The following is a 27880-nucleotide window of genomic DNA, read 5'->3' as shown; positions in this document are numbered from 1 at the left end:
CAAGGTTACGAGTATGCGAGACTGTAATCTGCTCAAGGCTTCTGGAGCAGCAAGCAATGTGTACAATATCAAGAGCCTTAAAGATGCTTATACCCTCTCACCCAGAAAATCTAGAAACACATCCAAAGCAATATCAAAGTGAGCAAAGGGCATATAAAAGAATGCAAAGCAAGCATTATTTCTAATAACAAATAATAAAAATCACTTGGGTTTAACAGATTTCTTATATACATGATTTTATACCCTCATGAATAATTCTGCAGCCATTTAAAAATCTCATTTTCACAGAGGACACATGCATTAAAGCTTAATTAAAATGCATAACTATAAATATGAATGCATGCACACAGTGTATGGAAAAAAATAGTACCTAACACAAATTAAGTGTTAGTCTAAGTAGGCGTTGTTGTAAGAGCTAACTCATATTAACAGGTAGGCACTATTACCTTCTCTGTGTCATGGACCAGGAAACAGAACACAAAGGATTTAAGCAGCTTGTTCAAAGTCATACAACTCAAAAGTAACAGAAAGAAGATTTGAACTTGGAAATAGGGGCCCTTGCTCTTAACGCTTACACTATATTGCAATAAGATACATCCAAACGTCCACATGGCTGATTAACTTTGCATTGTTGTTTATTTCTTTAATAAGATAATTTGTATTCTTAAATGATTTAAATTGCTTTTTTGAAATCACAACTTTATTTTTAAAAAAGAATAATTCCTTTTTTTTATATCTGCCTTTACCTTCAGGCCATGAAATCTTAGAGGTAGGCGCTGCCTTCCTAATCACTACTAACATTGTCACTACTGGTGTGACCACTGGTCACCCGGATGGACCATCCTTAGGCTCCAGGAGGCAGCCACTGTGTTTCACTTCATGTAAACCACAATGTCTCCCATTTCACAGAAAAAGCCATTAAGTGCAACTTTGCATATCCAGCACTTAACGCAATGCCTGGAGAGCAGTAAATCCTTAATATATGGTAGTTAAACAAATGTATAGGACCTTATAAAGCCACGGGTATCACTTAGTTCAGTGGAGTACTGCTGTCTTTCTCCTATGACAGAAGAAAAATAAAATCTAAAAAGTACATCTCACGTGAAAACTTAGAGAAAGTAGAACTGAGGCAGCCTCGATCTACCACAATGTAAAGAAGTCACTACGTGTCTTCTGGGGAAAGCGCTGAGGCTGGTGCAGCACTCAAGGACACCCTGCGGCGGACAGGGACAAGGGAAGATGGGGCTCAGAGCAGGGGGTTTGTTGATCCATCTTCCTTTCAGCCCAAGAGCAGGCAGACGTAGCCACAGGACCGCGAGCAAAAGGCCAGCCCCGGAAGTAGGTCTTCCAACGAAGTGCAGGGATGTGTTTGGTGTGGACTCACAACTTCACAGGGCAGTTTGATGTTCCCTTTAAATGTTTCAGGAAACCATACATACTCTTTTACTTGTTCAATGAGTATGTTGTGGGGAAAGAAAAAAACCATTAAAAAACAGTGTCTTATTTCATGTCTGAGCTCAACAAAGCGGTGATATTCCATTGTTGTTTTCCTATGATTTTCTTTGGTTCAAGCGTCAACACGCTTTTAAATGATAGTTTGGTATGCCAGGAGTGAGGGCAGAGAAAGGGCATCTAAGGTCCTTCCAAATATAGGGCCTGCATGTTGTTCTAGTCTTTTTATTAGAACAGGGAGATCTTGACACCAACATCTTGGTAGAACGTTAGACTGCTAAATAGATTCTGTTAAAAAAAAAATGACAAACCATAGGAGAAATGTAATATCAGCTTATATTTTTAAGCTTCCTTGTTATATCATAACACACCTATCCAGCTGACAGAACTACTTAGAATTATTATTTCCATTTGAAGAAACTAGTGACAAGAGGTCCAGTGGCTTGATGAGATTCTCGCTGGTAGTTGAATGGTGAAGCCAGGACTTTCCCCCTTTGCCTGTCTTCAGACTCTAGCTAAGTCCTCCTCATCCCCAAGACTCACCTGACCCATCAGTCCCCATATGAGGACCTTGTTGCTTTGTCTGTGCAACACTCAGTGCTTACCTTTTCACAGCCCTTCTCTCCTCATACTGAAACCATTAGTTAATTGCCTGTGCCCCCTGCCCAGACCCGTGTGTGACAGAATACAGCTTTTTCATTTGTTTGCTTCCAGGGCCTGACAGAGTTCTGGGCATGAGTGGAGAGATGACCCCTCACAGTTTGCAGAATGCTTAGTTTTATAATATACTAGAGAACGGCTTAATTTAGCTGAAATTTCATCATCTACACCCGCAGTTCTCAAATTATGTTCCACAGACTCCTGAGATTTAAAGAGGGATTCTCAAAGGTCTTTAAGTGGCCTTTTAGAATTACACCATGATATGCTTGGAATGATATTCTCAAAAATATCATGAAGACATGACTATCCAAATGTTCTGGATTGGTTAAATCAATGGTTCTCAATCCTGGTGAGATGTGAGTCGTGGTGGGGTCTTTAAACAAATACTGACATTCATACGCTGCTCTGAACCAATTACATCAGAATCTCTGGAAGTGGGTCCCCACATGGAGATTTTTTTCAAAGACCTCCAGATGACTGATGTGTGGGATACTGAGTCAAAACTCATATGACTTTTGTTTCCTAATTAACACATTTTTCCACCCATGCTTATGATTGCCTTAGAATCTAACGGTTACATTTTAAGCACCTCAGATAAAAAAATATAGAACAGAAACAAATGGAATACATAAATACTGTGCTCTTGCCAAAGCCAGATGACATCACAGCATGCTGCACAAGCAAAGGTTTCACGATTGTTCTGAACAACGTCAAGCGGTGGGAGAACCGAGTCATCCCAAGAGACCTGGTAGAGTAGCAGGCCAGAGGGCTGCCCGGGCATGGTGCAAAAGTTGCCACAGTTTCTGCCAAAACATTATCACTTTGCCTTTTAGTTTCTAGTATTTCATCTGTGAATTTGTTTTGCATTAACATAAGAGCTATAAATTTAGAGCTTATACTCCATTGTTCATTTAAATAATAAACATGGTTATTAATATTTAAGCAGCATTATAATACAAAGAGCATTTTAAGTCAGCATTGGAGGAGTCTGTGACTTTTTTTTCCTTTTTAAATGGGCTCATTCATTATTCAAACTTTTAAGGAAACCTAGTTACATAATCTCTGGTCCCCAGGGAACGGTAGGTCCACATGGTCGTTGAATCACAGAGCTAGGAGATGGCTTCCCCTTCATCAGAGCTCTTGAGAGCACAAAAGCAGAAGTAGCTGTTTCTCTCCCTGAAGTTCTCAACATCTGAAAACTACTCCTCATATCCAGACCGCCGTAGTCTCCAAATGGCTGCTCCCTTTGCCCCCTCCCAGGATTCCACATTAGGACTCCCCAAGACTGCCCCTGGCTACAGGCACCTGGTTGATTTCCCAGTTCCTCAGAAGCTCTAACAAGATAGAGAAACCAGTGTCTCCCTTCTAGGGCATGAGATTACTTCATTCATAAAAAGAAGAATGCAATTTTTTATGCCTAAAAGTGAGCATTAAAATCCCCTCTCAGAATTTCCAGGCAGGAATGTGTCATCTGCCAACAAGGACATAGTCATTTTTTTCAGAGAGACAAAAGCCAGGGATTTTGTATTTAAAGAGCATGGATAAAGCATCTATTATATGCAGGTGCTATCCAGCCATTCTTTCAATAGCCACAACAATTTGGTGAGTTGGTATCGTTATTTCCATTTTACAAGTGAGGCTCAGGGAAGCAGTTTACCAGAACGCACCCCTCCCCACCCCCCGTGAGCGAGTGGCAGAGCTGACCCTCTTGACTGCCAGGTCCCTCTGAGGACAAAGTCCATGCCACACCAAGTTTTCAGGAAATTAATGCAGCTCATGAGGCTTGCTTCAGGTCACACCAGAAGTTAGGAGCAGGGAAATGATCCTGCTGTTGAGTGACTACAAAATCCAGTCAGCTGGAGAGGAGACAGTGAACCACTTAATAACCATCAAGTGCCATTTATCTCAAAATAATAACAATAGGCAGGCTCCCTGGAGAGGAAGCTTGGCATCACAAAGAACTCAAGAGATAATGTAATTAAATCTTCTTCCCTGTGACAACAATGGGCATACCTGACAATGTGCCTATTTGCAATTTCCAAGGCCTGCTCTCGTTGAAAACCTTCCACCGTGGAGAATGAGTAATCCTGAATGTTTACAGTCAGTATGCTTTTAAAATGTTCTCTTGTCTAAATATATGGACCCTGAATCATTGTCTTATTTCTAAACTTAAAAATACGAATGCTCTAAACAATTGTCTAATGAATAAGAGTGCAAATAATTCAGCTCTGGAGAAAGGAAGTAGTCTTTGTGATAAAAAGCTTGCTATAATTTTTCATGAAACAAATGCTTCTCCGATGAGAGTGTGGCCTCTGGTGAATACGTGTAAAGCTAATGACGTCCTCCGCTTCAGCACCATATGTTTCGTCAAGGCACCAAGACGACAACATACGCTATAGAAACATGGCAGACCTAGATGACAGACAACAGCTGGTGCCATTCTTATGTTTATGCTTAATGCACAAGCTCCTGTCTACCTTCCATACCCCTTTTTCCCCTAAGCAAACCCCAGGATACACATTTTAGAGATGTTGCCATAATTCTGTTTTTCTTTAACTTTTCACTCTACAACTTTTGGTTCTTTACTCCTCTTCATACTTCATCAACCGAAAGAGAAATGTTGTCTGAAGATCATTTTGGGATGAACAGGTAATCAAGGCTACATTTCTATAGCGTAGGACAGTTCAGGAGCAACACATGTGCCTGCTGAAGGTAATGCAGAGGTGCAGCAGGCACAGAGGACTTCCAGGTTACTGGGGTTGACCGAGGAGTCAGGAGAGGGGAGCAGATCTACTATAAAGAGATGCTGAACCCTGGGCCAGACAGGCTTTCCTGGGAACCTGTTGGATCAAATTACCTGGGAACAAGCGTCGGAGGAGTTTCAGAATGAGTGGGAAACATAAAGAATTGTGGTCAGAAAGGGGCTCAGAAAAGGGGTAGAAATAATTATGCAATTCAATTTGAAGGCCAAGGCATTGATTAGAGGTTATAGATTTATACTTATTAAGCTTTGACTTGTGAATTTTTCTAAGGAATGTCAAACACTCACTGAAAGAATGTTCTGAATGGGAGTGGATTCTGAGTGGTTTCTGACGATCACTTGTGGGGAGGAGCAAGGATGAGAAGCAGCAGGGAACTGAGTACATGGTGACTGCCAGAGGCTCAAGGTCAACCAATATTACCGTTCACATAACAATCAACTACTATCCACGAGATAAGTCTTGCTCTAAAATTTCTCTCAATATAATTAAATGAGCGACAACAAAGTCTCAGGGGGAACAGTCAACATCTCCATTGTTAGCATTATCCTGGAGCCCCTTCACATTTGTTAAGCCTAGGAGGAAGCCTTTAAGCTAAAAGCACTTAATCATGTTGAAAACAAAGTGTGAACTGACTCTATGTAAGCCAGAGATTGTCAGGAGTGAGGATGACAGCTGTCATTGATGGAGGGTCTGCTACGTTCCGGAACCATGTTACACAGTTTATACAAAATTTCCCCATTGGCTCACAATACCCCCATGAAACAGGCATTGTTTTCCCATGACTAGTTTGATATTAGCTAGATCTATGGTCCATAAAAAGGATGATGTGTTTTATAATGGTGGAAACAGCATGGGGACAGGGGGGCTTGCCAGGTCCTCCTTGTCCTGTCCAGCAAAAAAGCAACTATCAGGTGAATGAATGGTGTGACACTTGTTGACACTTTGCAGGCTAAAGGTTAAAGTAAAAAAACTGAACAAAAAAAAAGCAAAAACCCAAAAAACCTTATCATGCAATTTGGTAAATTTGGGATGAAGTTTGTAGCAGGAATTTAATCCGTGATGAATTACTAAATAGATGAATGAAACCAAGCAACCAACTGATGAAATGCTAGACTGTGTGGCACTGACTCTAAGAACTACAATAGTCTAGAGAAGAAAGGCTCACTATGGACTTGGGTAGAAAGATGAGCTCAGAGCAGGATCTGGAAAAAGCAAGAATATTGGAAGTATAAAGAAGAACTGAAGTCACACGGTGCAGAAAGAATACTGTGGGCAGGCACAGTGCCTGCCTGTGCCTTCTGTTGCCTTTTGTATTGAGCTCATGTGCTCTGTTCTCATTTGCCCTACTTTTGAGCTCTGTCTGGCTGGTTCTCAGAATGCCTGGAAGCTGGCATTGATTTTGCTGTGGCATTTCTGGATTAACCAGGAACGCATCTGTTCTTTGGTGGGGAGTGGAAAAGCAGAGTCTGCCCTACAAATGATTCTAGGCCTTTGCAAGCAAAGCAATAAACTCATATAAAGGAGGTAGAAACAAGTATCTCCTACTCTCAAAGAGCTGTGAAAAGGGCTTCCCATGGAAATTTTGACATTTGGGAGCTCCTCTCAAGACTTCCAGGAAAACATTCCTAGCAGGTCCTCACAACAACCTTTCCACTCTCCTGGTGCCTCTGCCCCAAAGTCAAGGCCAACGCCAACACACCCTTCTCAGACTTTAGTGATAAGGGCTCCACACAAAACCCAAGGTTCTTCTACTCAGTGAGGCCTGGTTTCACAGGGATCAGAAAAGCATCTTCTAGCTCAGGTTTGCTGAGCCATTCCCAGCTTGGCTTCTGTCAGACTCCTGGAATTAGAGTCACTTTGTAACCTGCCTCCCCACTGGTAGTGATGATAGCCCTCATCTGGCTGGTTGCTTTTTTTGTTTTTACTCTGAAAATTGCACCATACAATTTTGTTTCAAAGTCATGTCCTCTTTATTCTGTTTTTCAGGAACAGTAACAACACTATGAGCTATGCCCTGCTTTGGGAGGGGAAAAAGTGACCTCACTTTTGACAGGTTGAGAGACAGCCTCTGTTTTGTTTCTTTTCCCAAGCCAGCAGCACCATCCTTGATAGGAAAGACCAGCTATTGCCCCTATTTCTCATGCAAAAGACAACTAGTAAACTCTGTCAGTATTCAGCACCTTGTATTTCCAAAATTGTATTCCAACCTTTCAAATGTGGGAAAGCTTAGAGCAGATCCTAAGAAAGGGGAGAAAGAACAAGGATCCACTAGGAACATTAAACTAGTGTGAGCAAGATTCACGTGGAGGCCCAAATTCTGCACTGGAAAGTCTCATTTTGAGATTCTGGTGTTCGTCTTTAATGAAAGACTTTCTTGTGAAGGCAGACAGATTTTTTTCCTTTGGGATTTAAAAACCTGGGTCTATGAATCCAATATTTTGATGGCAATGGTTTTGCCTTATTTTTTTTAACATACCATTAAAAAAAACAAAAACAAACAAACAAAAAAACCCCACCTAGTCACAGGAACAACAATTATGTAGGAAAAAACTATAAGGAACCAAAGGAAGTATTTTTGGTTACCAAGATCACAGAATCTACTTGTGTTGATTATACAACTCTGGCTAATTTCACTTCCTATCTGGGGTATCATTTCCCGGTCAAAGTGGGGAAAACATCCCAGCTTTCTCTCAAGTTAACAGACGCCCACATGAAAGCCATCCGCATGTGCCAGCCCCCGGCTGAAGAAGGAGCCAGTTCAGGACCTGGCACCGGGCAGCCGAGTGGCACTGCTCCCAGAACTCTCATCCAAGAAAGAGCCATTGAGGGGTCTGGACCCTTCAGTGTACAGGACAAATGACTAAAATGAAAGGCACAATACATGTGAGTAGAACCAGAAACTTGAATGGAGCCGTAATCACTTCCTTAGTGTAGATCACATTATTTTTAATGTAACTTCATTCCATAATTCAGTCCTTGTCTAGTGTAATAGTACAGATTTCCATTTATCTGTTGATAAATGAGAATGATTACTAAGATGACCACGATGTGATATAGGTTACTAGCGTTGGTGGGGAAGAGAGGTGGAAAATTGTTAGGGGAGGTGGGAAGGGACTGGCAATCATCAGGAAGAAACGAAACATCGGAAAAGGGAAAGAACTGCTGATTCTCTACATGGGATCAATATAAACTAACATTCAGCTATAGGTAAATTTGAGGTGGTACGTACTGGTGTAACAAAGGAAATCTAAATCAGGCAGCATTTTAAATAGCTATGATTTCTGTGAGGATAAGTTCTGAGGCATGAAGTAGGGCTGGGCGGGGGGCGGTGGGGGAAGTAAAAGTCTAGGTTAAGGGCATCTACAGAGCACCTGACACCCACTTGCTAAATTCCAGGTCCCACAAACTGGAGGTATAGTGCATAGGTCCAAATACTGAGGCGGTTGCGGGGAGACGGTGCTAATTCAGGTTGAGCCATAGTTTCCATCTGGGTGACCTGGAGTGACTCTATGAATAGCAAACCTTACTATTAAAAAAAGAAAAGAAAAAGATGCAGCTCTCAGCTAAGCTCTCTCCAATGAATGAATAGGAGGAGACAGTTGAATTAGTCACCAAAGACCAATGAAAACCTCCCTTGCAGCTGAATCAATTTATTGCATTCCACGTTTCTCGGTTTTAGGACCAAGGTTTTCTATCTCTGAGCCAATTATATTTTTCAGCTAATCAGTTTTGACCAAAAGTATGGTGTGTCTCAAATAAGCTTCTTTCCTTATAACCTGGAGCTTGGAATTGGTCACAATTTCTTAATAGGGTCACTTGGTCTGCTTGTTAACTATCAACAGGCATGTCTGTTCACATGAACCACTTTAATAAAAACATCCCCAATATCTAGCAACTATTTCAACAAAAAGGCCTTTTGATTCAACACCCAGTTTTTGTTTTTCAGTGATCATATTTGACCAGAAATGTTCTACCTCAGTAAGCAGTCTACAATGGCAGTAGGTTATTTTAAGTGTCTGTCAGTTGTTTCTTTCAATTTATGATTATGCCTTTTTAGCAGGTAGCTTATGTCTGGTTGAAAATACAAATAAATATTTCTTTCAGTAACCCAACATTACATTCTCCCATGTTATCAACTCACCAGAATTAAGCAAAATGATGGATTTGAGGCACACAAACTCCTCTCCCTGGAGATTCATCATACGGAACTGAGATGATGTAGCCAGCAACATGTCAAAGATCTCCACCATGCCCTCTACACACTTTCCTTGGTTCCTATGAAAACACAGGAAAAAGGAGTATTAAAGGACAGAGAAGCTTCCAGAAGACATGGTAAGGTTTGCATTCATAAAAACCTACTGGCTCCAAATATCTATTAAAATCCTGTAGCCATTCAGTTTAAGAAACACGAGAATTCATTTGAAATCCAGATGGCAAGGCCAAAAGGTTTTCCATCAATAAATGATTTTCATTTCAAATTTTTACAGGAGATGTATTATTCCATTCCCACCTCTGCTATGTTAATTGTAGATTTCTTCAAGCTATGGGTAATCAAATATGATTAAGATTCAGGTAAATGATTTTTTCCTAATAAATATTTTTTGATGTGCTACTGTATTCTAAATATTGTGGTAGTTATGAGAATAAAAATAGGGCATCTACTTTCAATATGTCCATGGCCTTGAAATAACATAATCAAGTATAACAGGCTCATGTGAAGTGCTTTGGAAGTAGAGGAAAAACTCTAAAAACTATGGGCTCTCACTGGGCAGAACTATAGATGCTGCCGAGGATGACAAGTGAGGATTTGCTGACTAGGGGGCATTTGAGTTGACACTTTAAGGGAATGTAGGATTTCATTGAACAGAGGTATGAAAGCATCATTAAAAGAGGGTCTTACATTTGAAAAGGTGAAACAGAGTGAAACAATATGGAGCAGAGTGCTAGACAGAGATAAATTAATGTGGGAAGCAAGGAAAAGGTCAGGTGATGAAGAATGCCCTACATCATTATAAGAAGTGTATGCTTTTCCCTACACAACAGAGCCTTGGCATCAAGGACTTATCATTCATAACATGACATGTAATTTATGTAATATTAAAAAATATATACTGTCTTAGTATCATTTGCATAGAGTTGTAGAAATTAAATGAGATGATACATGTGAAAGGAATTCATTAACTTTTTTGTTCATAAGCTAAATCTGGGGTATGATGTGTTTGAAAGGGGCACAAAGAAGTTAAAATATTCCATGCATATGCAAAGATATATTTGTGAAGTATACACAAATTTAAAACATGAACACTAAACACATTGCCCAGCTTGTTTTGCTTTGTTTTCAATTAATATATCTTGGAGTTTTTCATCTGCTGTTTTGTTTTGTTTTTAACCAAAAAAAAACAACATAGTTTTAAAAAAATTTTTATTTTATTTATTTATTTTTAGAGAGGAGGAAAAGGAGGGAGAAAGAGAGGGAGAGAAACATCAATGTATGAGAGAAACATTGATCGGCTGCCTCTTGCATACCCCCAACTGGGGACCTGGCCTGTAACCCAGGCATATATGCCCTGACCAGGGATCAAACCAATGACCCTTCAGTCTGCAGGCCAGCACTCAGTCCACTGGGCCATACCAGCCAGAGCTGCATAGCTTTTCACAAAAACAAACAAACAAACAAACAAACCCTATAATTTCTTTAACCACTTTCTTTTTGGTTGACATTTAGTATGATTTCAAGTATTCTGCCATTACAAACATCTCATGCAATGACTACCCTTATGTTTATGTCTTTGGGCACATGTATAAATAGGTATAAAATAAACTCCTAGAAGTAGAGTTGATATATATGTATTTATGCATTTTTAAATTTTGATAAAGTAGTTCAATTATTGCTTCCAAAGAGCTTGCACCAATAAGCTGTTGGTAGGAAAATACACTGCTATAAGCCTTCTTTCATATTTTCCTGTTGGGTGTTAGTCATTTTCACACTGGTTCTTTTTTTAAGTGTATTTTGTTGATTATGCTGTTATAGTTATCCCATTTTTTCCTCCTTTTTATTCCCCTCCTTGCTGCACCCCCACCATGTTAAGAACCGTATTGATCCTTAAGAGCTCTTGATATGTTGTAATTATCACTTTACCCTATGTGCTTTCAATGCTTTTCTAATGGTTTTTCAAGTTTTCTTTTTGATTAGGTTTCTGGTGTTTTCTTCTGCAAAATGTTTAATTATTACACAAGCTTATTGAACTTCTAACTTATGGCTTTAGAACAGTATGTCTTACTTGAAAAGGTCATTCTCCATTCCCATAACATATGAGAAAACTCTTTCTAGTATAGTTCTAGTATATACTTTTACATTTAACTCTTTGATCTTCTGGTTTTTATTTTTTATAAACACTTTATTGAGCTATAATCACTTACCATATAATCCTTTTAAAGTGTGCGATACAATGGATTTTACTAAATTCCCAGAGCTGTTGCAACTATAATTTGGTATTTATTTCGATGTGAGTTGCAAGATAGAAATTTAGCTTATTATTTATTCCAGGCAGCTAGTTAGTTTTCCGAACTCCTTTACACACTGACTTGAGATATGCCAGGGACTTTTGATAAATTTATTTACTTCTTATAACTGCCCTCCAAGGTCTGTGTTGTTATGTTATTGCCATTTTCCAAGTGAGGGAATTAGGTCTCCACGCTGTTAAGTCAAACCACATCACCGACACCAGAAGAAAGAATTCCAACAATAAGATTTTTCTTTGTCTTTTTTCTTGCTTCACTTTAATTCATTCAAAAAGGTTTATTGCAGGCCCATTAGATACCAGGCTTTATGCTAGATATTATGTACAGAGAATAAAGTCCTGGGCCTTGTTAATAAGGAGACCCAAAACAGACACGAGACAGACAAGGAGAAAGACAGGTACAACACAACAGGGTACATTCCCCAGAAAAGGCCTAGAAAATCTCTTGCAAATAATGTCAATCTCCCCAAACTCAACCCACATCAACATTGAACCAATTGTTATAATGTTCTCAGATAAAGGTAAATGAGGTTTTATGTAAAGTGCTTAGTATGGTACATGGCACGCAGCAGGCTCTATATTTAACTATTAGGTACAGACACTGATAAATAGATAGACCATAGAGGTCAGGGGAGAGGTTGGCCTTTTTACCTGAAGTATCCAGAAAACAATTGCCATGGTATATTTTGCTTTGACTGTGGAAACCTGGGTTCATAAAACTCTGCATAGGCAGAGGGGAACGTTAACTGTTATGTTACTCAAGATGGGGGTGAGACAGCAGTCACGCCAAAGGGTGAATCAGCCTTAGTCCGAAAGAGAATACGAGAAGTGAGTTTTCCTTGTCCTGTAGTTAATTTTTTTCTGAAGTAGCACATTTTCTTTTTAGTGAAAAAATAAACAAGAATAGGGGGAAATGTTGGGAGGGATAAAGATTTAAAAATAACAACTCATAGCCAAAATAGAGAAATGTTCCTTTCTCAGTATAAAGTCTCCGTTTACCTAACAGACTGCACAGCGGCAGGGAAGGAACTCGAGCCTGTGTTCACCTGCTGTGAGCAAAAGTTCAGTTCAGAAACCAGGAGAGCGGAGTCTTAACAGCTCTCCATTCTGGTCCCTTTTCAATAGTCTCCCCCATTTTCTCAGGAGAATCTCGTTCTTAACCCTTCCAGCAAGAGTGTATTCTTCTCAGCTTCTTCTCAATGGATATCCTGTTGTTTCTCACCAGCGATCATTACCTGTCCACCACACAATGCTTGCTCTTCACACCAGGGGCCATAGACTGAGACCTCAGGTATGGCGCATCCCCGCAACACCTGATTCACGCCTGTGCGAGTGTGGCATGCGCGCATGTGCATGTGCATCCTGTAGAGGTTGCAGAGGGAGCATACATTCAGTGTAAATCACTGAGACATTATGATAGGAAGATCCTGAGCTTTACTTTCATGCAAACAGAAGTGCTTTGTATTTGCTGCTGGGAGTCTCAACTCAAGAGCTCCTGGGGGAATGTCTATTCCACTGAAGTTGCAATTTTCTAAGCAGTGCTCTAAAAGTCTAGAAGAACTTTATGTTGATGTCTCCGTAAGAATAAATTCACTATACTTTCCATGGGAAGAACTCACTTGGTCTAAATACTTCAGCCCATCCACTATTGGTAAAATAAATAAAAATTACGCTTTTCATTGACCCTGATGATGTTTTCGGTGAATCACTAGAATGTCTCCATCATGCAAACAACTGGCTGATGACATGGTATCTGGTCTCTCATTAGCATCATCACAGGCAAAAAGGTTTGCCCTGTGGACCAGTGAAGAGATGATTGTTCACCCGAAGATCAGGCACAAATCTATGCAAACCTTGCTGGCTGAGCAGACATTTGACATCTGCCCAACAGAGAGGAACCCCTTACTGTCTAGTGAGGTCATTGTACCATGGGGTAAGAGCTCCATTTTCAACGTCCTGCCAAAATATTCTACCCCAACCTTGGGGAGCCAATCAGACTAGAGCATTAACTCATTTTCAAATGGAACGGATGAATCAACAGCATCAGAAATGGGTCGATTGCTAAGAGTCTGGCAGTAACATTACTAAAGAATGTTCAGATTAGTCTAAATCCACCAGGTGCTCCAGAGGCTGAGAAACACATGGGGTACAGAAGAACAAGATTTATTGTTAAAGGAAGCACAACTTCCATCATAGATCGGAGGCATTTAGCAAGCAGCGCAGCCCTTGACTCCCACTGTGGGACAGACAGTTGGCAGCAATGCACCCTCTCACTGATTACGTGTGGTGTCCAGAGCACCTCAGAATCTTCTTGTGGGGAGACTGTTCCACTCCTTGCCCTCGTCCAGCGTGGCCCATCTGGACTCAAGTAATGGGGGAAGAAACGGGATTTGCAAGAGCATTTCCATGGCATATCCTGGAGGTTTCTCCTCTGTAGAAAGAAAGCCTGTTTTTCAGAAGCCCTTAGGTACCTATTCCTCCACCTGGGAAATAAAGAGCTTTAATGAGCATGTGCAGATCAAATCTGCCCTTGCATGTCTTTAAAAATAATCTAACAAAGTGTAAAGTTACCCCTTAGCCTCTCCCTTTGTGTAAAAGAACATTGATAGATGGAAACAAACAAACAAAAGCCCAGGAGATCAATGTGACACATTTAATTTAGCCATCCTGAAAAAAGTACCATTTGGTTAGAAAAAAAGTTTACAATTACGATGCTGTTTAAAAGTGGCAGGGTTATATTAACCCTTTTTTAGATGTGCTGCAAATAGTTTTCTATTCTATTACTTGTCCTTTAACTTTTTTTATATGTATATTACTATATAGTCTTAAATGTTGAATGTAGTCATATTGTCAATATTTTACTTTATAGCTTCTGGGTTTGAATATGTTACTTCAGGGTAAGAAAAATATTATTTTAAATATTCTCCGAAAACTACTTAGATTTACATATTGATCTTTAACTCACCTGAATATTTTGTGTATAATGTGTGAAATAGGGCTCTATATTTTTTTCATTTCAAGTAATAGTGGTCCATGTACCTTATTTGTTGAATAAGTCTTATTTTACCCATTGATTTGAAATATCAATTTAATCATATATTACATTGTTAGATATATATACATTTGTTTCTAGAATGCTCATTTTATTTCATTGATCTATTTATTATTTCTGTGCTGGTGTCATGTTGTTTTAATTGCTGAGCCTTTATAATGGATTTAAATTTTTTAATATTTTATAATGGATCTTGACATTTAAAAATATAAATAAATAAAATCAACCTGAATTTTTTTAAAAAGTGGCAGGTTTAGTTTTAGTTAAAGAGCTTTTGTATCTCTGATGTTACAGAATCTCTCAGCCTATGCTATGCAATACTGTGAGTCTGTAAAAACTTGTATGATCAAGAGCTTTACATATACAACTCTTTGACATATGGAACAAAATGGCAAGTTTTTGTTCCACACATCATTACCACTTACAATGGCAAATTGTAAGCAATTTATCTTGAAAGATGCAAAATTTGAATGGTTGTATCTCAAAGCTGATTACTTAAGACGAAAGTGGCTAGGAAAAACTCTGGTGTCCAATTGCCTGAGTTCAAATCTTGATGCATCGTTCTACCAATTATGTGACCTTGAACCAAATGCTTAACTCTGTGCCTGAATGAGCATATAGACAGAACAACCCACATTGCATTGCAAGTTTTATAAGAAATAATTAAGCCATTAGAATATGGTGGTTGGCTGATTCAGCTGTTTGCTTATGTGGGTCAATAAAGAAATGGGGCCATGGTTGGTAGGCTCAGTGGATTGAGCTCCAGCCTGTGAACCAAAGTGTTGCTGGTTCAATTCCTAGTCAGGGCACATGCCTGGGTTGCAGGACATGTCCCCAGTAGGGGGTGCTCAAAAGGCAACCACATATTGATGTCTCTCTCCCTCTCTTTCTCCCTGCCTTCCTCTCTGTCTAAAATTAAATAAATAAAATCTTTTAAAAAGTAAAGAAATGGGTACTGGAAGTAGGGTACTGCCATAAAAAATGTTTACTCCCATAATGCCATATAGCAAGTTAGAGAGCTCTGCTACAACATTGCAAAATATCTGGCAAAACTGTGGTCTGAATTAACTTGGACAGCATACCTGGAGCAGTGAACAGAAAGAGTCAGAGTGATGGCATGCAGTGGACACTACTGCTGCCCTTGGTAGGGCATTACAAGAAAGGGGTGAGCTCAAGTGAGAATTAAATGGTTCTGAAGCAGAAACTGAAGGGAATGGAAGCATCCCAAAGATAAATAGGCTTACAAGTTTGGAAAAGGCAATGGATCCTGGCCATGAAATATTAAGACATGAAATTGAAGAGTTCTGAGTATGAAAGTTCCAGTAAGACTTCTAAGTTTACAAATTAACTCAGAGTTCAGAGCCTCAGGTAGTAAAGGGTGACACCAATAAGGTGTAACATTCCCATCTGAGCCTATTGTTGGATAGTTCAAGACAGTCAACAGTAAGTCACGAGGGAGGGGCCATATGACAAGGAAGCAAATAAGAATGTCAGGCTTGAGAACTATGTCTAGCAAGAGGCCTTGGGTGTGGTTACAAGCAGATGGAGCTGAAAAAGCAAATAGAAGAGAACCTTACTATTTTTTGAGGCAACTATAGTGCCAAAGAAATTATAAGCCTGAACTGAAAAACAAAAACCTATGATTGTTCAAGCCTTCAATCCTAAAATTTTAGCTGATCAGCAGAATGAAAGTTCATTTATTACTCAGATCAACGTATAATACAATGTAGGCATCTTCCTCAGTAAGTGACCTTCCAATTTAGGGATCCAGGATCCTTCTGACCTCTAGCTCTGCTGTGTACAGGTACTTGACGTGCTCTTCCTTTAGACAGCAGATCAGGAAAGGGACTGGGGCAGGCCCAGAATGTGCCCAGCAGGACAGACTATGAACACTGGGTAGCTCACCGAAGGGCACGCTTCTCACCACTCACTTCAGATGTGGCCAAGGAAAATAATGGAAAGAAAGAGCATCCCAGAGGTGAAGCCAAGGTTCACGGAGCAAAATAGAAAGTTCATTTTTCCCCCAGGCAGCAGATTTAGGGACTAATGGAAGAACTCTCAAGTCCCTCAGAGTAGAAGCTTCTTCCTTCTACACAGTTGGATTTCATAACTACTATGAATGAAGGTGCAACTATTCCCTCTTCCTTTTGTTGCAGTTATTCTGCCCTTACTCCAACATTGGATATTAAGCATACCTGTGAATGGAGGCTGCCAAGCCAGGAAAGTCACATCCACGTTTGACGGAGTGGCCTGCACATCACCAAGAACTCTTGGCTCAGTAACTCGCTACAACTTTGGACTGGTTCCTTTGGGGAAGAACAATGTGTGCTCTATGTGTGAGAGGAATGGGTATTTGATAGCCAGAAGTGAAGACTGTGACAAAGACTGCTGTATTCACCAAAACACATTTTTTTTTTCCCCTGGGTGTCGCCCTAGAAACATTGCCTGGCCTTCCCTGCAGTTCAGGGTGGATATATGGTTGGATTCTGCCTAATGAACAGTGAGTGAAAGCCATTTAAATTACTTCAATGATGAAATATGTAAAAAACAGGTATCCCTCCTCAGTCCTTGTCCCCATCTACTGCCTGAATGAATAACAGTTCCAGGACCAGGGAGAGAACAGATTCATAGGTTAGAAGAATCCTGGATCACTGAATGGAAAGGTCACCTAGCAAGGAAAGATTCTTACATTGGACAGTGACTTGTGTAAGATATAAATTTTCATTGTACTGAGCAGCTGAAATTTTAAAAATATCTGTGACAACCATTAGCCAGTACCTGATGACACAGAATAGGTACATGGATCTTCTTACTTCCTGCCCCAACTCACTCACTCCCAACACACTCACACAAAATATACTTAGGAGGCAAAGATCTACTTAATCTTCTGTGGATCTTGTTACTGGCTGATCAAAGAGATACAAGCGATATAACCTATGACACCTTGCTTATAGATCCTAATCACTTTCAACTGGCATGATTAAGAATGTCAATGAGTATATAGCATTTGATGTAGGTCTTCAAGAACAGGCTAAGTAAGAGGAAAAAAATTCCAGGAATATTAAATGGTATCAGTAAAAGTTGAGAGGTAGAAAAAGATAAGGCATATTCAGGAATTGGTGAGTAATCCAGCTGGTAGTGTGGTATTTGTAAGAAGAGAAACTTGGAAAGAAAGCATAGTTGGTGCATGGAGTGGCTAATAAAAAATTTCAGAGATGATATGAGCGCAAATATGTAAGAAAATACCATTGAAAGTTCATCGGTGGGTGAAATAATCAAGTAAATGCTTTGATATTATTAACCCAGCATCAGTGTTCAGAGGAGAGTGAGAGAGAAAACAGAAGAGTCTGGGAAGAGGCTGCATGCATGAGGAAGCAAGAGAAGGTGTCACACAGTGACTAAGGTTATACAGATAAATAAGGAATATTTTGGAAATCCTGTGTGAAGAAAGAATCAACAGACATTGGTGAGTGATTCAGTGCTGGGCAAAGAAAGGAGTCAAGGAAGATAAGCATGAATTTGTGGGCCAGGGCAAGATGCTGTCCTGGCTTTTCCTAGCAATGTTTGAGGGGATGGAAGCGAAGAAAGGAAAGTGGGTGCGGCCCAAGGGAGAAGACTGACTCTCCAAGCATGGAGAAAAGTTAAGGGCAAGGAGATTCTAGAGGGAAGTTTTGCACTGACTGCTTAGAATTGACCACAAGGAATGTGAAATCAGAAAACTGTTTGTAATCAAAGATTAGGAGGCATTTACTATCAAAGATTAAAGAACAAATCAAGTACAATTAAGGGGTGACAAGTAGAAGCTTAAGAGAACAGACCCCGGAGAGGGAGCTTTCAATTTAAGATACTGCTGGTGGTAGAGGCCTCAGCGGGGTGGTGTCCAGTCAAGTAGAGAAGACACCAAATAACTGAAATGTAGAACTTGAAGAACATTGAGACCAAGGTTCCTGTCATTATAATCAAGCACTATATTAAATGGGTGATTAAGAATTGACAAAAGGTCTGACTGGTTTTGAAAATTTACCCAGGACTCATTTGTTTCTGCTCTTCAACATACCCACCCCGTCCCGACCCACCCCGAGTTTGAGGTCCTTCCCTCTGAAGACTCTTCTGAACAAATGAAGTGATCTGAAGGCTGCCAGAATGGGCTCCACCAACTCACTAGAATGAGAGCATGTCTCGCATGCCACTCTTTCCTCTGTGCACCTGTCGACATGTAAACCTCTTGACATTGGGCCAAATTCTTTGCTTTATATGTTAGTGTACCCCAACCATCACAGGCTATAAGTCAAGGTGAATGAGCTAAAAACACGAAAATAACTAACAAAAAATAACTTCATTCCTCTTTCGGAAGGTAATGTTTAGGTAAAGAATTACAGGGAAAATGGAATAAAATAAAAACCAATTGCAGAAATTTTAAGAATATGATCAGATCATCTTCTTAGAATTATTCTGACAAAAGGAAGATAATAAAATATGTTGTATGATTCATCTAGGAAGATTGGACTTCAAGTGGAAGTGACTTTTGGTCCTTTACCTTAAGAAGAGTTGCATGAGACTAAAAGTTGAGAGTTTGATGATTAAATGCATGAGGCAATTTAGCAACATTTTAGAAATGTAAAGTTCTCAGAAGGCACATCCCAAGTCGAGTAGACCTTGCTGGAGAAGCTAGGAAGCCTGACTGTAGAAAGCAAGTTTTCAGCTCCCTGTTTTTCTTAACTTAAACCCATGTTTAGTTTTGTTGTTGCTGTTGTCATTTGATATGTAAGGGATTCTACCAAGAGAAGCCAAACAACATCAGTGACCAGTAAATGGACTTCCAATGAAAGGAGAAAAAAGCTAAAAAGATTTATATATATGAAGTCCATGCTCATTGAAATCCAAGAAAAGAGTGAGCATTTTTCTCAGGCAGTGCCCTCAGAATATTTTTAGCTCAAGGGAAAAAGACATTATCCTTCAGAGATTTACCTTACTAACTCACTGATTACAAAAGTGAGAAAGTGGCTGCCATAGATTACAAGGCTATCACATAAATCAAAGTTCATATCCAACACCTTCTAGAATGAAGGCCATAAACAAGTCCCCCAATCATGTCCCAACACAAGGCCAAGAGGACTCTCATTCCCTTTTCTTCTCTCAACTGCAAACTCCAAGGGTGGACTTCAGTTTTGCAAGAGTCATGGTAAGCCCACCTCCAATCCCAGCGACAGAGTGCAGATAATTGATGCACCTATTAATCACCCAGAAGGATTCGGATCCTCTTTGTTCATGTAGGTGCAAAAAAAAATTACACAGGAAATGTTAGATTGACCTTTATGAAAGATTGTGTCTGGATATTACCATCAAATACTTAGTCATCTAATGTTCAATTATCTTTATTTAGCTACCTGTCATACAGCAGTAAGACTCTAGGGAACTCTTTGCTATTTACTTTTTTTCACATCAGGTGGCTGAAAGTCAAAGGAGTTTTAAGCCGAGAGATATAATAAATAGAAGTAAGCCTTAACATGCACTCTTTTCATATACTTTTGGGTGCAAAAGTGGTGAGAAAGGAGGTCACAGTTGGTTATTACAGACACTTCTGTCAAAACGTGTAAAACACACTTCTGGGTTTGAATGGTTTTGCCAAAGGGAGATGGAATTCTGCACTTCTATAGATAATGATCCACTTGAGGTTGTTTGTACTGCATATGTAACTTAAGAGCTAAAGTCCCTAGAGGAAAATTGTCTAATGGTTGTGTCTACTCAAATATCCAACTGAAAAAAGATTTGATCGATGTTTAAGATACCCACACCAAGTATGTAATGCACAAAGAAGAATGTCTCAGTCATTAACTTTTAATTTGCATGTTTTGGAAGTATACTAAGCAATTAGGTAGTTTTTCTCCACTTTAATTAGGTCAGCAGATTCTGTTAACTGGAATGAAGACAAATGAGTGCAAAAACAAAGTGCTACCATTGTATGTGGGAGCTGGGTTTCAACTTTTAGTGAAAAAACAGTTGTTTCCTTTTAACAAACATGATTAACATTTTATTTATTCATTAAATCAATTTTAGTTGTGCACTATTTTTCGAGTCAATTATATATGTCAGACTCTGTGCTAGACACCAGGAACTCAAAGATCAGTTTTATTTGTTTATTCCACTATACTGAAAGAATAGTAAATATTTATGGAGTCAGACAGAATGCACTGTCTTCCAGGCACTGAATTAAGTGTGAGGAGTACAACAGTGAGCAAAATATTTACTCCTGTGGTAGAGAGTTTAGTAAGGTGGACAGGCATTAAATATACATGCACACACAAACTCTCACACACACGTGCATGCACCAATAAAATAAAGTAAAACTATTAATTGCAATGAATGTCAAGAAGGAAAAGTATAGATCTTATAAGAGAGTATAGTATATCAAGGGGACTGTCTTAGATGCAGGGTAAGGTGAGTGTCAGAGAAGGCCTCTTTGAGGAGGTGACATTTAACCTGAAACCTAAAGAACTAAGGATTAGCCAGGGCAAGAATTGGAACGAGTTTGTCAAGGAGAGAGACAAGCGTAGGTTTTGGAAGCAAGGAACTGCTTGATGAGTTTGAGAAGGTAAATGAAAGTCAACCTCCTGACCTCCAGCAGCCGCTGACCCAGGCACAAGGGGGCCTGGATGAGACTGATGAGGCAACGGCAGGAAAAGGGCCCTCAGGCTTTGGTCTGGAAGGTGGACTTCGCCTCCAGTCCAAGAGATGCCATTGCAGTTTTGAGAGAATTTCTAGGAAAATCTAAGGGAAGAGCAACCAAAATTTGTGTTCTTCAATGAGACTCAGAGCAGGAGTCTTTCCTCAAGTCTTTATAGCAGGAAAAAAACCTCAAAATGTATATTTCTTAACCTGGCCATTCCAATTGCAAAAGTTCTAATGCACACAAAACCCAGAACAAAATACACTACAAATCTTGGTTTTATGGTACAAAAACAAAATGCACCATAATTAATTATGGCTATGGAAATGTCAAACAAAAATCCCCAAAAAACAAAAAACAACAACAACAAAAAAACCTATGCCTTTATTTCCCTCTTCTTTGTACATAAAACCTTAATTCATTCACTATCCTTTAAGAGGACTAGTACATAGTCAATACAAAGTGCTGGAAGTCTAATAACTAAATTAATGTTACCTTAAAGGGATTCTAGAGTTACTCATCCAATTAAGATTTATTAGATCCCAAGCGCTTTGCACGTTTGTCAAGGACCAACTTTTCTGGAGCTTCCATTCGAGTGATAGAGGTAAATAACAGACAAGTAATACACAAACGAGATCATCTCCAACTGTGGTAAGTGCTTTAGTAAATAAAAAAGAGAGTAGCAGGCAAGTTGGTAGAAGGGCAGCTTGAGTTAGCTTGCCCTTAAGGAAGTGACACTTGAACCAAAGCCTGAGTGGCACAATGTTTTGTGGTAATCCAGACTGCATTTTCAGAAGATAAACTTTTAAGTGCTTCTTTTCACTAGGATAAGAAATTGAATGAGGTAGTTATTTTAATGGTTGGTTTAAGGCTAGGGAAATATGTTCTGGCTTTGAACTGCACTAAGGAAAACCAACAAATATAAACCATTGAGCCAAACAATCCAAGAAACTTGAGTTGAAAATTACAAGTGATCTGAACACGGCCTTTCTCTTAGCGTCTCTGGGCTTTTCTTGCTGAAGTTGGAACTACAAGCATTATGGGAATGACAGCTTTCCCTGGAAGCCAGTGCACATGCTAGGCTTGAGAATAATCAACAGAAAATGGCAGGACTTCTTTGGCCACATTTGAAACAACCCTATTTTATCAAAAACATTTTCTGTAACATTGACCACTCTTCCAGAGCTCTATTATTTCCTTCATTCTTTGTATCTTTTCTTTTATCATGGACAATCTTTGCCTTGAGTTCCCTGTTATCATTTTTGCTAACTTCATCTCATGATTCTCAATCTACGTTTTAATCAAGTAAAACTCTGGATCTAAAGTAAACATATTTATTTGAAGAAAGGCAAAGGATATCAAAAGCTATTTCCAAGTGGGGGGGGGCATGACTAGCTATCTGCTGAATTTTTAAGTGGGTTTTTTTTTATTATGCCAGTGTCTACAAAGTGCAGTCATCTTGCCCTCTGTAGCAATAGGTAGCATTACGTAACAGCAAAGGACACTGTACCAGGAGTGGACTTTCCTTCTTGGCTCCACTTTGTCAGCGAACAGCTATGCAACTTTGGGCAGAACATTTAACCTTCCTGGAATTCTATGTTCTCACCTATAAACATGGAGGCTGGGCCAAATCAATGGTGTTTTTGGGAGTAGTATTCTTGTTAAGGAAAATGACACATGAACAAAGCGCATCTGCTGTGGAAAGATGGTGAGGGTCCCACATACCATCTTCCGTCCTTCTTCTGCTTGGAAGGACCCGCAGAAGACAATTTGAAAACTACTTCCTCAAGCCTTAAATGCTATTTCAGCTCTAAAATAACAATTCAGTGACTTTGTAAGTGCAAATATGCAAAGTCTCCAAAATAATACTTCCCACAATCAACATTTTGTAGACTTACATCTATAAGAAAGTAAAAGTGCCCACTTGTTATCTTGAATTACTAAGCTCCACTTTTGGTGAACAAACGTCTTAGAATACTGTTATTTGTTACTTAGCACCAACAAAATCTCATAGGTTAGGCCATGGTGCAGCTTAGCTCCACACCAATCCTAACAATAGTAATATAATGCTACAATATAAACGTAATACAAAAGCTCACATCTATTCAGCTCTTGCTCTGTACTTATAAGCGTGACCTAAGCACGTGACAAGTACTCACTGAATCCTTACAAAAGTCCATGAGAAAGAGACTATTATGATAGAAAAAGAAATCGAGGCAAAGAGGAGGTGAGTGTCCAAAGTCACGGCGAGCTGGCCACGCCGCAGCCTGGCCCTGGAGCTCAGGCGCTCAGGCAGCGCACTCGGGGCCCTCTGGCTGCCCCTTCTCCGTTAGGTGCGCTTGCACGGGCCTTCAGTCTCTGCTGTGTTCTCCCACACTCGGCCTTCCTAAAAGGCCCCTATCGACCCCCGTTGCATCAGTGTATCTGAACATGTGTGTAGATAACTGTGCCCCGGTTCATTTCCAAGCTGCTACTGCACTAGGGCTTTAAATATTCCTCCAAATCTCTTTGCAACAAGTTCCAAAGTTTGTTCAATGGTCAAGTGCATGGTTCCTGGATTGAAGATTCCACTGCACTTCCTTCCGTCTTCTTCCAGTGCTCTGGGAATAAACCATTCATCTGTCACAATAATTATCCTTCCTGTTTCTCTATCTACCACTGTCACTTTCAAGATTAGTGTTGAACTAAGTATGACCCATAGATAGCACTTACTGCCCCTACATCCCATGTGGCGACCTACTTTTAATGATATATAAGGCTTTACATTCATGTCACTGTCTTCCCTCCACCCCTTCAATATATTACATGTTCTCAGAACACAGGGTTGTATCTGATTTTTTCCTATATTTCTAATGTCTGGGAAAATATTGATAATAATCACTTATTAATGGTGGAATGATTAAACATTGAAACTCGAGTAGGGACTCTTGATCGTGCCACTTACTAGCTTTGTGATTGTAAGCAAGGCTTTTAAGGTTTAACAGCCATAAACTTCATTTTCTCAGAGGAAATATGAGCATTATAACATCTGTCTTAACATCCTCAAAGAGCTGTTCCAAGGAAAAATGTGAGAATATGCAGGGTAGCACACTGAAAACCACAGCATGCCATGCACTGTAGAATTATCATCATCAGTTAAAACTTACTCTTATTCTCTAGCAGTGTTGACTCCAAGGTTTTTTTACAGGAAAGTAATCTAAGAGAGCATAAAGTAATAAGAGCTCATAAGTGCTTATTAGAAAATGAAATAAAAATGAAGAAAACTTCACTGAGTTTCATTAACTTCAAAGGCCACTTGAACCTGTTTTAACCAGAGTCATGTGTAATGGCATTTTCAGGAAAGAAAGAAGAGATTGACTATATGTTCTTTATGGATAAATATGTCTTTCCCATCACCTGTACCATAAAAGGCAATGTTTTTGATTTCATTGTTCATTTGTTTTCATAATTCTCTCTGTCTCTCTCTGTCTCTCTCTGTCTCTGTCTCTCTCTCTCTCTCTCTTTCACCTTCTCTCCCATAATTATTTCCAATTCTTCAGGCCAAAGTACATGTAGAAATTATATCTTTAGCTGATAGAATAACACTATACTGGGCAAAGTCCTTTGCTCCAATTTACCAGAAACTTCTTTAAGAAATTAAAGTAGGGATTGAAGTATTATCCTAATATTTCATCAGTGATTGGCATGACAACATATTGTTCTGGAAACAACTGATAAACAAAATTGAACCCATTTCTGGGCTTTCAGAAAAACATTTTTATCCTTTCTTACCCCACCCAGTCTATTCCCAAGGACTTCATGGCACACTCTGGCCCTGCAGGCCTCAGTGATGGTTAAAACTGATTCTGAACCAAGGTAAACAGGGTTCCTCCCAGCGACATGGAGAACTCCAGTCTGCAGAAAGCTAATGATGTTCTTGAAGCAGCATGTTCCTCTTCCACCCACACTTTATTGAAATGCTTTTGAGTCCTATTGTGTTGCAATTACATACTACAGAAAACTCAACCAACATCTCTTTCAAGGACTGGGCCTGTGACTCTTACTGAAACATTTCAATTCCATTTTCCTGAACATACTAACTCTAAATGCATCTGTGAGGGCCCTCCACAAGTATTTCCATTTCACATTTCAGAAAACTTAAAGTGATACAGCTTCCTGACTTAGCTAATGATGGATGTGAATGGAAAGTCATTGTGATCTGTTTAAATTGTTCTCTCTTTCCTTACTGTATTTTCAGTGTAATGTGTGGTTCACACAAAATAATTTTGATAAAATAGATGTACTTTAAAAAGTGTAAAGTTCTCCATCAGTTCTCTATCAATCTACCTTCTTTTTATTTTTTTTTTATAAATATTTTTTAATTTTAGAGAGGTCAACTTTAGGGTTTTTTTGTGCCTATTTAAGGCATAATTCCCAAACCTGCGATAGATTTTCTTATAAAAGTTTTAGCTTGGGCTCTGGCTGGTGTGGCTCAGTGGATTCAGTGCCAGCCTATGAACCAAAGGGTCGCCAGTTCGATTCCCAGTCAGAGCACATGCCTGGGTTGAGGGCCTGGTGCCCAGTTGGGGGTGTGTGAGAGTAAACCATGTTTCTCTCCCTCTCTTTTTCCCTCTCTTCCCCTCTGTCTAAAAATAAGTAAATAAAATAACTCTAAAAAAGCTTTTGCTTTGTCTCTTAATTAAGCCTTTCATTCACCTGGAATTAATTTTTTCCTATGCTACGAGGTAGGATAAGGCTTTATTCTCCGTGTGGATAGCCAGTTGTCTCAGGACCTTTATATTGTAATGGTCCGTCTTTTCCCTCAAAATCTCAAGTCTCTCTCTCCCACAGGCCAATTGTTCCTAAATGCCAGTTTCTGAACTCTCTTTTTTATTTCATTAGCCAATATGCTTATTTCTATGCTAATACCACAGTGTCTTATTTATAACTTTATGATCTTATAATTTAATTGTCATAGCTTTTTACCTATTCTTCCTACCTTAATTACAGTCTTCATAAGCATTTGGCTATACTTGGTTTTTGACCTCTGCCATATAAACTTTAGAATTAACTCAGGATTTTGATTGTAAATAAACTGAAATTGTAGATAAATTTGTGGAGAACTGATACATTTTGACTAATGAATCTTCCTAGTCATTCATATGGTATAGCTTTCTTTTTAATGTTTTATGTTCTTAATGTTTTTCAATAGAGGGATCTAATTGTCTCTATAGACCTCTGGCAATTTATTAAATTTATTCCCAAATACATCATAGATTTTGTTACTACTGTAAAAAAGTATATATAATGATAAATTAAAGAACATGTAATTATATACTTATTTATGTTCATATTTGTTGCTATATAAAGACAGATTTTTGTTTTTGTATATTGCTTAACTAGAATTTGTAAACATTCTAACTGGATTGAATATCACACAAAGATAATAAGGGACGTTCTAACCTATGAATGTTTTAAAATGTTTATTTTAAATTATAGCTGACATACAATATTACATTAGTTTTAGGTGCACAACATAGCGATTAGACACCTATACAACTTACAAAGTGACCATCCATAACTCTAGTACCCGTCTGACACCACGCGTAGTTATTACAATATCCTTGACAATGTTCCCTATGCTGTACATTACATCCCCATGACAGATTTTATCATTGGCAATTAGCACCTCTTAATCTCTTCTGTTTTTCCCCCATCCCTCCAAACTCCCCTCCCATCTGGCAACCGTCAAAATGTTCTCTGTATCTCCGAGTTTTTTTTTTTTTTTAGATTCCACATATAAGTGAAATTGTGATATTCATCTTTCTCTGTCTGACCCACTTCATTCAGCCTGATACTCGCTAGTCCATCCATGCTGCTGCAGAGGCAAGATTTCATTCCTTTCCATGGCTGAATAATATTCCATTGTGTCTATGTACCACCTCTTCTCTATCTACGTGTCTGTCAATGGACACACATGTTGCTGCCATATCTTAGGTACTATAAATAATGATGCAATAAACATAGGGATGCACATGTCTTTTCCAATTAGTGTTTTGTGTGTTTTTTTGAAATATACCTAGGAGTGGAATTTCTGGGTCCTTCTTTGTCTCATTTTATAACCTTTGTTTTCAAGTCTATTTTCCCTGATACAAGTATTGCTACCTCAGCTTTTTTTCCATTTCCATTTGCATGAAATATCTCTTTCTATCTCTTTACTTTCTATCTGTGTGTATCTTCTGATCTGAAGTGGGTCTCTTGTAGGCAACAAATGTATGGGTCTTGTTTTCTTATCCACTCAGCCACCATATTTGTTTTAATTGAAGCATTTAATCTATTTACACTTAAAGTAATTATTTATAGGTATATAGTTATTACCATTTTATTTTTCATATTTTTAATCTTTTTTCTTCTTCTTCTTAAAGAAGTCACTTTAACATTTCTTATAATCCCGGTCTGGTGATGATAAACTTAAGCTTTTTCCTGTCTGGGATCTAAGAGTGTTATTAACTGGGTATGTCAAGTCTATCTAAATTGCTCACAGTAAAAAAAAAAAAAAAATTCTTGAACTTTTTATTTAATGGCACACAGCTGCTAAAGAATAAAACTTAATCTCATAGGCCTTCTATCTGTTTGACTAACAAAATATAAGAGCTGAGTTGCATGAAACCTAAATGGCTTTTTCTGAGTGAACTTATATAACATACATAGTTAGCAATTGTCCAAAAATCAAAAAGCATTTCAGTGAAGAGAAAGGGTCTTTTAGAAGTTCTACCTGATGGCTCAG

The 27880-nt window shown here is 39.0% G+C and overlaps 1 protein-coding gene across 2 annotated transcripts in view; it reads right to left on the bottom strand.

Annotated features, from left to right (window-relative positions):
- The window catches only part of ESR1 (estrogen receptor 1), a 236558-nt gene that overhangs the window by 17558 nt on the left and 191120 nt on the right, over positions 1–27880 (bottom strand). For both annotated transcript variants that reach the window (XM_054570126.1, XM_054570125.1), the window contains one exon: positions 9016–9149. In XM_054570126.1, coding sequence (XP_054426101.1) covers positions 9016–9149 — 134 coding nt within the window. The remainder of the gene's footprint in view (positions 1–9015; positions 9150–27880) is intronic.

Source organism: Pteronotus mesoamericanus, unplaced genomic scaffold (assembly GCF_021234165.1).
Source record: "Pteronotus mesoamericanus isolate MK-2021 breed Mesoamerican mustached bat unplaced genomic scaffold, CSHL_Meso_final contig_20, whole genome shotgun sequence".
In the NCBI taxonomy this organism is placed as follows: domain Eukaryota; kingdom Metazoa; phylum Chordata; class Mammalia; order Chiroptera; family Mormoopidae; genus Pteronotus; species Pteronotus mesoamericanus.
The sequence above is the reverse complement of the archived record's forward strand: the minus strand, read 5'-3'. Positions and strand labels throughout refer to the sequence as shown.